This window comes from Dasypus novemcinctus, chromosome 17 (assembly GCF_030445035.2).
Source record: "Dasypus novemcinctus isolate mDasNov1 chromosome 17, mDasNov1.1.hap2, whole genome shotgun sequence".
NCBI lineage: Eukaryota > Metazoa > Chordata > Mammalia > Cingulata > Dasypodidae > Dasypus > Dasypus novemcinctus.
The window spans coordinates 27102595-27115732 of NC_080689.1; the positions used below are offsets into that span (position 1 = coordinate 27102595).

The following is a 13138-nucleotide window of genomic DNA, read 5'->3' on the forward strand; positions in this document are numbered from 1 at the left end:
CTATTATGGAAGCCCCAATGAGATATAATGGTAGCTTACACAAGGGGGAGGAAACGGTGGCAACGGTAAGAATCCACCCTATTGGGACCAAACTGAAAGAATGGCATACAAGGCCTTGCATAATGAGCACAAACTTCCTAAAAATTGTAACTTGATGGAAGCTATGGATCTAACCTGCTTTTCACAAATTAATAGGTACAAATAAACTAAAATGAGTTATTAGTACACTGAATTGCATACTTTACATAGGTAAGTTTTAAGTTATGTGAATTATGTCTCAATAAAGCTGCTATACACCAAGCTTTAACTGTCACTCAGTTTTATTACAGTAATAAACTATATTTCAGATAAAAAATTCATCAAATGGAATAATCAAAACAATTGTGCTCAACAGTTTGATCAAAGTATTTAAAAATGAAGAGGGCTCATTAGGTTAAAAATATGATATATACCTTTATATCTCTGTGCATTTTTCCTTTACTGTGAAGATAGTATAATCCCTGCAGTTTTTAAAAGAAACAGAAAAAGAAACAAGATTTTATCATAGAGCACTCTTTGAAATTATATGTAATCAATTCTGTTTTTTCCTTATTCAATACAGAGGGTCTGATAATCACTAACCTACTTTACTGAGATATCCTAAAAGGGAACAGAATCAAGAAAACGAGAAAGGCAAAGCTCAAAGAGAACCATTAACTTTCTTAACACAAATAATTTTCAGTAAAATCAGCAAATAGTTTGAAATAACTTTTAAAAAGTAGATACCCAATTGGTATCAGAATGTGTTTCAATTCTCATGGTAGTACATATAAAACTATACAGTAACAAATCCATACTGCTTAGATTTTAGAAGTTATATAATTACATTTATGCTTTAATAAAGTGTTCATTTGTAAATAAGATTTGAGTCTATTACTCAAATAGTAAAAAAAATATGTACTAAAACTACTCAAAAGTTCAACAAACTAGCATGTTTAATCCTTTCATTTTAACTGATAATGCACAATATAAGAACATTTAATAAAGAGTATTATATATATATATATTAACTTTATTTCAATGTCAAATAACAGACAAAAGATAGCTTAACAAATTATGGAAGAATTACTTTTAAAAATCCATCCAAGCACATTTATCTTATTTAATCCTAAAGACAAACTCAGTTGTTTCTCCAGTGTTCCAAAAGATGAACAAATGAGCACAGCCTGGTTAAATGACATGATCAAGGTCTTTTTGTTAATGAAGAATGTTCATGAAAGAATATTACTTTTTAATTATCATTTTATTTACCTGTAGTGTTTCTCTGCTAACATATGCAATTTGCAGTTCTGATAGAGGTCCAGTTACTATAAAAGAAGAAAATTAACATCAATAAAATTAGCCATAGAAAATTTTTCAGAGAGTGACAACTAAACAACAGACTTATAATACATCTAAACAATTCTACTAGAAAATAAGCTACACCAAGGCAGTGGTTTTTGTCTGATTTTACTCACTGTTTTATCCCCAGTGTTTAGAACAGCACTTGGCACGGAACAACAGCTCAACAAATATTTATGGAACAAATGAATGAGTGACTGAAATATTGACTAAAACTGATTATATTTTCAGTTTTATACCTTACACAAATGTTAAAAAGAAAGCAAGCATGTTGTGGTGTTCTGAAACTGTATGTACCCCAGAAAATCACCTTCTTAAAGGTAATCCATTCCTGTGGGTATAAACCTATTGCAAATAGGACCTTTTGATGAGGCTACTTCAGTTAAGGCATGGCCAGGGTACATTTTAATCCTCTTACTGGAGTAATTTATAAAAGAATGAAATTCAGACAAAGAAAGAGAAAGCCATGGAAGCAAGAGGCTTGAAATCAATGAAACATAGAAGAGAAGGGTGAGACCAGCAGATGCCACCACATGCCTTGCCATGTGGCAGGAGTCAAGGATCACTGGCCTTGGGGATGAAAGCATCACCCTGATGGTGCCTTGATTTGGACATAGCATGGTATCAAAACTGTTGCTAGTAAGCTAATCAAGTCCCATTGTTAAAAGCCAACCCAATTTCATTGTATATTGCTTTCTGTAGCCTAGCAGACTAAAACAGATGTCTAAGAGGTTGAGCTTGTTTTTATGAAAAGATTTTTAAATTGATGTGTAACATATATTATGGCTACTTTTAAATCAATACTTATTTCCTAAAGTTATAATATTTTAGCGATAAAAATTAATGTATGTTCACCATGAAAAAGTCCTATCAATAGAGAAGTTTGGAAAATAAAGATCCCTTCTTTTTCCAAAATATTGTTCAATGACATTGCTTATCATTGGTAGAGTATAATACTCTACCAGATGATATTATACAGAGAAATTTTAAATAATAAATGTGTATCATACACACTGATAAACACAAATGCAAATACAATTCTGTAACCTGCCCTTTCACTTGTCATGGACATCTTTCCATATCAATATATATAGCTTAATGTTATTCTAATATCTGATTACATGTGTGCATCTTTTCATTAAAGAAGACATTTGAACAGTTTTCTGCTTTGCTATTAAATGACTTTAGAATAAAGAAAAGCATTAGATGGGACAGATAGTTCTAGAAACAGAATTAAATCCAATGATGGACTCCTTTGGAAGGTAGTGATCTCACACAAACCCATACTTAACAGATTTGTAAAAGCATTTAGTTTGGAGTACTTTTGGTATTTTGCAATTGTGGAAGAGAAAAATCTATTTCACTTAAATTGTTTTGTTTTGCCTGAAGATAAACCATATAACTAATTTCTGTGGCTCCTAAGCTCACCCACTCTCATTCAGTTTAACACAGGCTTCCTTCTGGTTCTGTTTCCCTAATAGGATAAACAAGAAAAACCCTGAAAATAATACTTAGAAATGACAATAAAAAAATATCTGTCATGGCCCACTATCTGGATAGGGGAAAAACGCTATTAGAATTTATCATCAGAGGCCTCTTTTTCACTCAGGTTTAGGGCTCAAATATATATTGAAAATGTAAGATGATTGGTGTCCCAGAAAAACAAAAATATTCTGAGGAGGAGCTAATTAAAAATGTAAATTAAAAATGCTTCCATCTGCCAGATCAAGATGGTGGAATGAAACACTCCAGTGCTCCATGCACTAAACGAAAGCTTTAACAAGCAGCAAGAACTGGTAGAAATATCTTTTTCAAAGCTCCAAAAAAGAGTTGAGGGACTACAGCAACAGGGCAAGTACTAAATGAAGCAAAAGGCTACTTAAAAATAGGAGGATCTTGAGGTGCCCTGGCTGGCTACTCCCCAACCAACTAAGCGTAAGGCTGGCCTGTGTTACCAATGCTGATGCCCGGTGACAGTTTCGAGGGCAGCAAAATAATCCTCATATGTATACTGGGAGCTTGCATGTCTGGTCCAATCTGTCTGGTGGTGGCCTGAAGGACTTGCCATCCCACCAAGTTCCTATGTTTAAAAGGCAGAATGCTGTTGGAGAGCAGTCAAGTTGTGCTGCTGGGGGCAATGCATTGATGGCTGGACAAAAGAGACAAAGACTTAACATTTCCTACAGTGTTTCAACAGCAAATTAGAGCTGGCAGTAAAAAAGAATCCAGTGAACCTGAAGATACAACTGAAATCATCTCCTCTGATAAACAGAAAGAAGAAAAGAATGAAGAAAGTACACATAGCCTGAGATACCATAAGGTCTATCAATATATACATTGTGGTAATCCCAGAATGCAAAAGAGAGAAAGGGGCAGAGAGAATATTCAAAGAAATAATGGCTGAAGACTTCCCAAATTTAGTGGAAGATATAACTATACGTGCCTAACATACTCAACTCCTAACAGGATAAACCCAAATAGACCCATACCATGCCATATTATAATCAAACTGTGAATGCCAAAGATAAAGGGCTTTCTGAATGCTCCAAGAGCAAAACAACATGTGACATAAATAAGGGAGCCTCAATTAAGATTAAGTGCCAATTTCTCCTCAGAATCCATGGAGGAAAGAAGGCAGTGGAATTATTTAAAGCAATGAAAGCAAAAAATTGCCAACCAAAAAATTCTATATCCAGCAAAACTTTCTTTCAAAAATAAGAGATTAAGATATTCCCATATAAACAAAAGCTGCAAGAGTTCATCACTAGACTGGTCCCTACAGGAAATGCAACCAAGAGTTCTGCTAACGAAAAGAAAAGACAATAGACAACATCAAAGCCACAAGAAGAAATAAAGAATTCTGGAAAGGGTAATGACATGGAGAAATATAAACAGCAGTACCATTGTATTTTTGGTTTGTATTACTTTTTACTTTCTACAGGATCTAGAAAGCAAACTCATAAAAAGTAATGACAGACAGTGCTTTTGGACTCATAATATAGAAACATGTAATTTGTAATAAGAATTACAAAAAGGTGGGGAAAAGGAGGGCTGTAGGAACATAATTTGTATATGCTATTGAAGTTAAGTTGGTAATAAAGCAAATGAGACTGTTACAGATTTAGAATATTAAATTTAAGCTGTTTAAGCTAACTACAAAGAAAATATTGGAGAATGCACAAACTCATAGAGACAGAAATTAAAACATAGTTTGCCAAGGGCAGGGGGCAGGGGAAATTGGGGAGTTAGTGCCTAATGGGTGTAGCTTTCTATTTGGGTAGATGGAAACGTTTTAATAATGGAGGGTGGTGAGGGTATAACAATCGTGAATATGATAAATTCCACTGGAGGGTATTTTTTGATAATAGTTGAGATGGAAAAGTTTATGTTGTTTATATATTCTCACAATTAAAAAAAAATAGAACTAAAGGAATAATAACAATTAAATGCCATACACAATCCTGAATGAGATCTAATGGGAGGAGATAAGGCTCAAAGGGACATTATTGGAATATATGAAACAATTTTAATATAGACTGTAAACTTTATATCAATATTAAATTTCTAGAACTTGATAAATATCCTCATTCTTAGGAAATGTATATTGCAGTAATAAGTGTTCAAGGAGTGTAACGTATACAACCTACATCACATGTTCGGAAAATGGACTGATAGATATATAGATAGATTGGTAGAATGATAAGGCAAATATGAGGATATGTTAAAATTGGTGTATCTGGATATCTGGAAGGAACAGGGATATATTTGATTTCTCTGTATGGGGTTTGTATTATTTTTGTAACTCCCCTATAAGTATGAAAGTATTATGAAATAAAAGTTAATAAAATCCTCCTACCCCTCCAAAGTAGTTTAAAATATATCCACAATTTCTTTGCTACTTCCCTCTTCAGGGTGGACCTTAGTTTTCCTCCTCTTGAGTGAGGTCTGGACTTAACTTGCTTCTAAAGAACAGAATAGAGATAGTGATAATATATAGAATACAGAATAGAGAAGTGATAATATTCAACTTCTAGGTGTTCAACACAAAACACTGTGGCTTACTCCTTGCTTTCTTTAGGATCACTTGCTCTGCCATATCATGAGGACACTCAAGCTGCCGTATGGAGAGATCCACAGAGTAAGAAACAGAGATCTCCTGTGAATAGCCATCAAGGAACTAAAGCCTTCTGTCAACAACTACGTAAGTGAACCATCTTGAAAGCAAGTTTTTCAGCCCTAGTCATCTGTAGGCTAGTCCTGGCCTGGCTTGACTGCAACTTCATGAGAAAGCAGGAACCAGAATCATCCAGATAAACCATTCCCAAATTCTTGATCCTTAGAAACTTGAGATAATAAGTGTCTTGTTTTAAGCTGCCAAACTGAGGGATCATTTGGTAAACAGTAGTAGATAACGAATATACCTCTTTTTAAAGAAGACATAATTTGAAAAAAAACATGTAGTGTGATGGTTAGGCTAATATGTCTACTTGGCCAGGTAACGGTGCTCAGCTGTTTGGTCAAGCAAGTACTGGGTTCATTGTAATACAAGGTCATTTCAGGAACTTTAATCATCAGTGAATTGATTGCATATAGCGCTGATTACATCTACTATCAACTGAGGAGCTTGCCATCAGCAATTAGTGAGGTCTCATCCAATCAGCTGAAAGCCTTAAAAAGGGAAGTGATTTCACCATTCAAAGAAAATTCCCATCTCTACTTCAGACTGCCAGCATCTCCTTGGGAACTCATTCAAGACCTTCATCAGAGACCCTGATTTGCAGACTGCCCTAAGGGAATTTGGACTTGTACATGCCCACAGTCATGTGAGACAATTTTATAAAATCTCATATTATTTACAGATATATCCTGTCAGTTCTGTTTCCCTAGAGAACCCTGACTAAAACGAAGTTAGTAATGGAATTATGAACAGTAAATAAAATATAAACATTCGTTTAATGATACTTCAGAAATATGCAGAAAAATAGAAAAAACTGGCTTTTACCAATAAAAAGGAAATTCTCTGCAAATTTTGTTTAAGTGATGAAAATATGGTTCCAATACACTGCAAAAAATAAATTAAGAAAAACTCCACAGACATTAGGGTTATTAGAAAAGAAGACTTTCTCTTTCACCAAATAAAGAAATCCAGGATATCACACTACTCCCTAAATAACATAGCAGGGGGAGAGGAGTAAGACGAGAGAGACAGATGGAATAGAGGAGTACATATAAAATGGCCATTCAAGTAGACAGCACTCAAGACCAGCCAAAGAGTAGTAGAAATTGCCACGAGGAAGTTACTTGGTGGAAACCTGGGTAGCGCCATTTGAGTAAACAGAGAGATAGGTAGGTTTCAATTTTGTATAAGCATATAAATTCCAGCATGCCTGCTTGAAATTATTTACTGTATTGCAAAACTGTTGTTTCTTCCATTGATCTAGTTACTCATCAGCATAAATAAGCCTGTATTAACAAATTCATCTTACTTTGTTAACTCTACATTTGGAATCACTAAAAGTCCTAGTTCTTGTACTACAAATGATAGGTGGTTGAAATGGAACTGGAACAATGAAAACCTATTGCTGTACTGAACTGTGTTCTTGCTCCATAATGAAAAAAGGTAAAAGGGGAGTTTGTCAACAAGTGAGAAGCAGAATTAGACACCTAAGACCAATAATGTGTCATATATGATAGAACTACTATTAAGCAATCTGAGAAAGTCTGAAAAATAAGTATGCTTAAAAAGATTAAAGAGGTAACAGAACAAATGAAAAATTAAGAAAAATAAGACACACAAAAAGGAGAGGGAGACATGAAATAGAAACACTTTCTAGAAATGAAAAACATGGTCATGAAAAATTAAAACCTAATAAATATACTAATCAGTTATAAAACTAGTGAACCAGAAGATGGATGTGAGTATTCAAGAGTGCTCCACTACATGATAAAAAGTAGAAAATATGAAATTATGTTTAAGTGATATGGAGGACAGACTCAGAAGGTCTAATGTATATCTAACTCAAATTCCAGAAGGAAAGAAGAGAGGCTGCAGGAGAAAATACCTGAAGATATAATTGAGCACTTTTCAGAACTGACAAAAGTGCTAAATTCTCAGAGGGAAGCACCTTAAGTCTTTAACTAGAATAATTTTGAAAAATCCACCCTTAGATACTGAAAACACCAGAAATGAAGAGAAAACTCTTAAAATCAATTAGAGAGAAAAGGCAGATTACCTGTAAAAGATCAAGGGGAGAGAAATAAATCTTTAAAAAAAAAAATTAAACACAGTAGGACCCAACAACTACAGAAGATAGAAAATTGTGGTCTGAAGTCGTTAAAATGCTGAGAGAAAATGCTCGTCAATCTAGAGATATCTGTCTATACCCAGTTAAAACTACCATTTAAGAGTGACAGTCAAATACTGAGAGAACTTATCACTTGGAAACCCTGCTCAAAGAATTTAGGAAGAAGGAAATTAAATTGAAAAAGGAGGGAAGCAATAGGAGAGAGTAATCCAAATTAAAACAAAAAAATGGAACCCGCTGTTTTAATTTATTACATATAGAACTTCTAAAGTTCTAGAAATATATTATTTGTTCCACAATGTTCAGTAAAGCCAAATATTTCTCAATTTTCATTGAACCTTTGAAATCAAAATGCCTTATTTACAAAGAAAAGTTTTTCAAATATGCATTAAGGAACAGCCATGCTTAATCAAAAACATCCTTAGAAGAAAAAAGAAAAATTGTTTCATAAAGCAGAAATGTTCCCATTCTCTTCCCCCTGGTTTTCAAGGCTTTCCATATCTGAGCCCCCCTCCTTCCATATATATTGTTCAATAAGAACAGGACACCTTTATATCATTGTACTCTTGCTGCATTTATCTCCTAGAATACGATTCTTCCTCTTTCGATCCAAAATTTACCTATCTTTTAAAGACCAACTTAAGGACCACTTTCTTCATTAAGCCTCCTAAACTAATTCCAGCAATTCCATTTTTTCCTTTCTCTATTCCAATTGTAGTTAGTAGCACATTAAAATACAACTGCATCAATCTTTATGTTAATGAAACCTAACCAAGATCTAGTAAACTGAAGTGAAATGGAAACAGCAAAATTCTTATCCAAATAGTTTTTTTAAATCACCTGCTTTGTTATAATCAGTTCCTTAAATTACTTAAAAAATGCAAAAGTAGGAAATAGGAGCCTTAATTCTATAGGAAAAAAGTGAGAAAAAAAAACTCCAATATTTGACATCATGAATTATGTCAAATTCTCAAATTATGTCAAAGTAAAGACATTACTTTTCATCAATCAAAATGCATACCTCCAGCAAAAGAATAAGCCTACTGTGCAGTTTGTGACAATAAAGTCATCAATAGAACTAGAATACAAAAATGGAAGAAAAAACAGTAAACACTGTTTACAAGTTTTATATACTCCATTGAAATACCAATGAAAAATCTTCTATTTATTCTATAATTCTTCAGATGCACACTCAGAGAGAGTAAACATTTAATTGATGTTTCTTTAGTACATGAGAGTAAATTATCTATTTTTTACTCATGTATTAATATCACCCAACTAGCTGTCAAGACCTTTTGCTTGTTTTCTAGAAGTCTGAGCTTGAAATTTTGAACTAACTACAATATGCGTTCTTTATAATTAGCAAATAATTCAAACGCATATTATGGTCCAACTTATAAAACGAATGCTTTCAACCCTACATACTGGAAATACTTTTACATATCCAAATAAGATAATAATGATAAAACATAGCTTTCTTTCATATAAACAATTTTAATGTTTTAATATTTTAAATAGCTTTATGTTAAGATATTCTATATACTCCCTAAAAAACATAACTTTGTTCTTACCATGATAAATATCCTGTAAAGAACCACCTCCACAAAACTCCATGCAAATCCAAAGTTTATCTCGCCTATAAAGAAAAAATAAGCATGTATCATATTTTCATGGTTAATACTATCTGTTTGAGGTAATAAGTATTTTAAGGTTGTACCTATAATCTTGGAAAAAACCACATAAATGCAATGAGCAATCTTAATTAGAGGCTAACTAATCTCTATAAGTAATCTCGTAAAATAATGTGCTTCTAAAACTCAATTTGAGATTTAATACTTAAAATATAGAATATAAAGCTGTCATCATTTGTAAGATATAAAGCTGTCTTCAGACACATCCAAAAGAGAAGATTTCCCTTTACTTAAAAACTCCCCTTCCCCCACAGTTTACTCATCTACCCCTTTCACGGTATTATAGAAGTTAATTATTAATAATCAGAAATTATGTAGATGTAACATCAAAGAAAAATGCCAATGCATCTCAAAGGACAGCACTTTGATAGCACTTTCAATCAATAACAAGACAGAATGTAAACTTTACCATCATTTCTAAAGACTCAATGAAGATCTTTCCAAAATAATCTCTATTAAAATTTAACACTCACAGGGAGTGAATATGCCTCAAGCTGTGAGCACCTGCTTCCTACATGGGAGGTTCCAGGTTTGGTTCCCAGTGTCTCCTAAAAACAAAACCTAAAACAAATAACAAGCAAAACAAACAAAAAAAAAACGAACTCAGCGGAGCTAATGAGGCTCAGTGGTTGAGTGCCGGCTTCCCACATACAAGGTTCCAGGTTAAATCCCTGGACCCCGGTATTCAAAAAAAACAAACAAAATTCTATGTGATGGAGCTGGACTCAGATGTGATCTTTGTTCACAAACATCTCCTGTTACTTATACCAGAACTGTAGCTGGCGCTGGGGTTTAGTGTATACCTGGGGACCTGAATTGCACTGACCATGTGATAGTCAGGCCCTGAGCCTCAACAGACTTGCAACTCCTACACTCTGGTTTATTGGACTTACCCACTCAGCTAACATGGAGGTGAAGAAGGTGATAGTGATGATAGTGATGCTAGAGAAGAGTGCACAATTATAGGTGTGGATAAAGACATGAACAATGAAAAGAATGTCGATTTTGAGTGTGGTACCAAATCATACATACCTGAGTCCTACACATCTCAGGACAAGGGTGATTCTGTTTTATTAGTTCTCAGCAGTGATGAAAGCCAGCAGTCTACAAACAGTGACAATGAAGAGGACACTGTATGTTTTGTTGAAAATGGTGGTCAAAAGGAGTCCCTGAGTGATCAAGACTCAGGAAATACATCATGTGACAATGCATTGTTTGTGATTGACACAACTCCTGGATTGAGTTCTGATAAAAATTTTTACTTGGAAGAGAAAGACAAGGCAGGTGAGGTTACCACTGAGGAAGAAAATGAGCAGGAGGAAGAAGAGGATGAAGATAGTGAAGAAGATCTATCAGACAATGACAAAAATAAAGATGAGCTCAGTGATGAAGATTTACTAAATAACACAAAGTCTAAACTTCTGAAGTTGACAAGCAGCAACATAGACCCTGGTCTGAGTATCAAGCAATTGGGTGGTTTGTATATTAATTTCAATGCAGACAAACTACAGTCTAAAAGAACCCTAACACAGATTAAGGAGAAAAAGAAAAATGAGCTTCTCCAGAAAACCGTTATTACACCTGATTTTGAAAAAAACTACTGTGTCCCACCATATAGTGAATCCAAGCTTCAACTTCAGAAAAAACGGAAAAAAGAGCGACAAAAAACAGCAGGTGGTGGCTGGTTTGGTATGAAAGCTCCAGAATTGACAGATGAACTTAAAAATGATCTCAAAGCACTGAAGATGAGAGCTAGCATGGACCCAAAAAGATTTTACAAGAAAAATGATAGAGACGGCTTCCCCAAGTATTTCCAGATTGGAACCATTGCTGACAATCCAGCTGACTTCTACCATTCAAGAATTCCCAAGAAGCAAAGGAAAAGAACTATTGTGGAAGAACTGTTGGCTGATTCTGAGTTCAGAAGGTATAACCGAAGGAAGTACTCAGAAATCATGGCTGAAAGAGCAGCAAATGCAGCAGGAAAGAAATTCCGAAAGAAGAAGAAATTTCGCAACTAAGATTCACCAAGCAAACCACAATATTTTACATCTCCTTTTTATTTATTTACTAAAGATGTTTTTAAAACTAACACCTTTACATAAGTTAATTTAAAGAAGACTGGCCCTGTTCATATAGGGATTTCTGTTTGGAAAAAGCTGATTTGAGAGATCATCACCCAGGCTTTAGCGCTTTAAGGGGGGAAAGACCACACCAGGGAGCCAAGAGTGCCTACAACTGCAAGCAGGAGAACTGCATCCAGCATCCATGTGGAATCTAAGCCCTCTCTTGATATAGATGTGAAGTGGACACAACCATTCCAGGGTCCACAGGATGGAGGAATAGAGTATGGATTAGAGTGGACTTACTGATATTCTATTCATGAACTATTGTGATTAGTAATCGAAGAAAATGTGGCATTAGTGTGGAGAAAGTGGCCATGGTGGCTGCTGGGGGTAGGGAGTGGGAGGAAGAGATATATGTGGGGGCATTTTCAGGACTTGGAGTTGTCCTGGGTGGCGCTGTGGGGACAGTTACCTGACACTGTATGTCCTCCCATGGCCCACTGGGTGCACTGTGGGAGAGTGTGGGCTACGGTGTGGACCACCGACCATGAGGTGCAGCGGTGCTCAGAGATGTATTCACCAAGTGCAGTGAATGTCTCATGATGATGGAGGAGGTTGTTGTTATGGGGGGAGGAGTGGGTTAAGAAGGGTGGGGGTATATGGGGACCTCATATTTTTTGAATGTAACATTAAAAAAATAAAGACACAAAAAACAAAAAAAAATTTAACACTCACTTGTGAGTATGCTTTACATAGCATTTCTTTCTCACACTCATATTCTAGGATACCATAATCAGATAATCATAACAGAAATAATTAGCAAAGATTTATATACATAGTTTGTTCCTTTATTCTTTCCTAAGTTCAAGTATTCATTACTTCATCTCCTAAAATGTACTGGGAAATGTACTATTCTCAGAGGGTAGAAATGATCGAGAAAGTCTGTTAACTCAGCAAGCTGCATCTAACGGAGAAAAAGATTTGGCCTTCAGTAATGCCTGTCTCTCTCACCATTGCAGTCACAGCACCTAGGAGAATAGCCAGCAAATGAGTATTTGTCTTATGAATGAATGAATGAATGAATGAATGAATGAATGAGTGGCTGAAAGAATAAAATCAATTAAGATCAGGAGTCAGCAAACTATGAAGAGTAGGTCAAATCTGGCCTGCTGGCTACTTTTGTATAGCTCAGGAGCTAGAAATGGTTTTTATATTTTTAAATGGTTGGACAGAAATAAAAAGACTACTTACTGACATGGGAAAATTATATGAAATTCATATCTCTGAGCCTATAAATAAAGTTTTATTGGAACAGAGTCAGGCTCAATCATTTTTGTACTGTCTATGGCTACTTTTGCACTACAATAGCAGGCTTGAGAGCTGCGAAAGAGATGGTATGGTTCACAAAGCCTAACATATTTACTATATGGCCCTTTACAGGAAAAATGTTCTGACCCCTGAATTAGATTATACTTTGATTAGTGCATAATTTATGCATGTATAAAGTGCTATGCAAATCCAGAGGACAGAATACCTAGCAGAATCAAGGGAAGGTGTTATGGAGGAGATAACATTTGAACTGGGTCTTGAAGTTAAAGTAGGAATTCACCAGGGAGAGAAAGAAAAGAAGCCTGTGCAAAAGAATGGAAACTTGAAAGAAGACATCACATTTGACTAAGTGGAACACAGGCTATCT

The 13138-nt window shown here is 34.9% G+C and overlaps 2 protein-coding genes across 6 annotated transcripts in view; one reads left to right on the forward strand and one right to left on the reverse strand.

Annotated features, from left to right (window-relative positions):
- Positions 1-13138, reverse strand: part of MAP4K3 (mitogen-activated protein kinase kinase kinase kinase 3) — a 251566-nt gene that overhangs the window by 122364 nt on the left and 116064 nt on the right. For all 5 annotated transcript variants that reach the window (XM_058278442.2, XM_058278440.2, XM_058278443.2 and 2 more), the window contains 3 exons: positions 9257-9321; positions 1291-1346; positions 453-500 (listed from right to left, as the gene is read on the reverse strand). In XM_058278442.2, the coding sequence (XP_058134425.1) occupies positions 453-500; positions 1291-1346; positions 9257-9321 (169 nt within the window). The remainder of the gene's footprint in view (positions 1-452; positions 501-1290; positions 1347-9256; positions 9322-13138) is intronic.
- LOC139436745 (deoxynucleotidyltransferase terminal-interacting protein 2-like) lies at positions 10303-11537 on the forward strand. Its single transcript, XM_071208785.1, has one exon. It carries the CDS (start codon positions 10357-10359, stop codon positions 11395-11397), a length of 1041 nt encoding a protein of 346 aa, XP_071064886.1. The 5' UTR covers positions 10303-10356; the 3' UTR covers positions 11398-11537.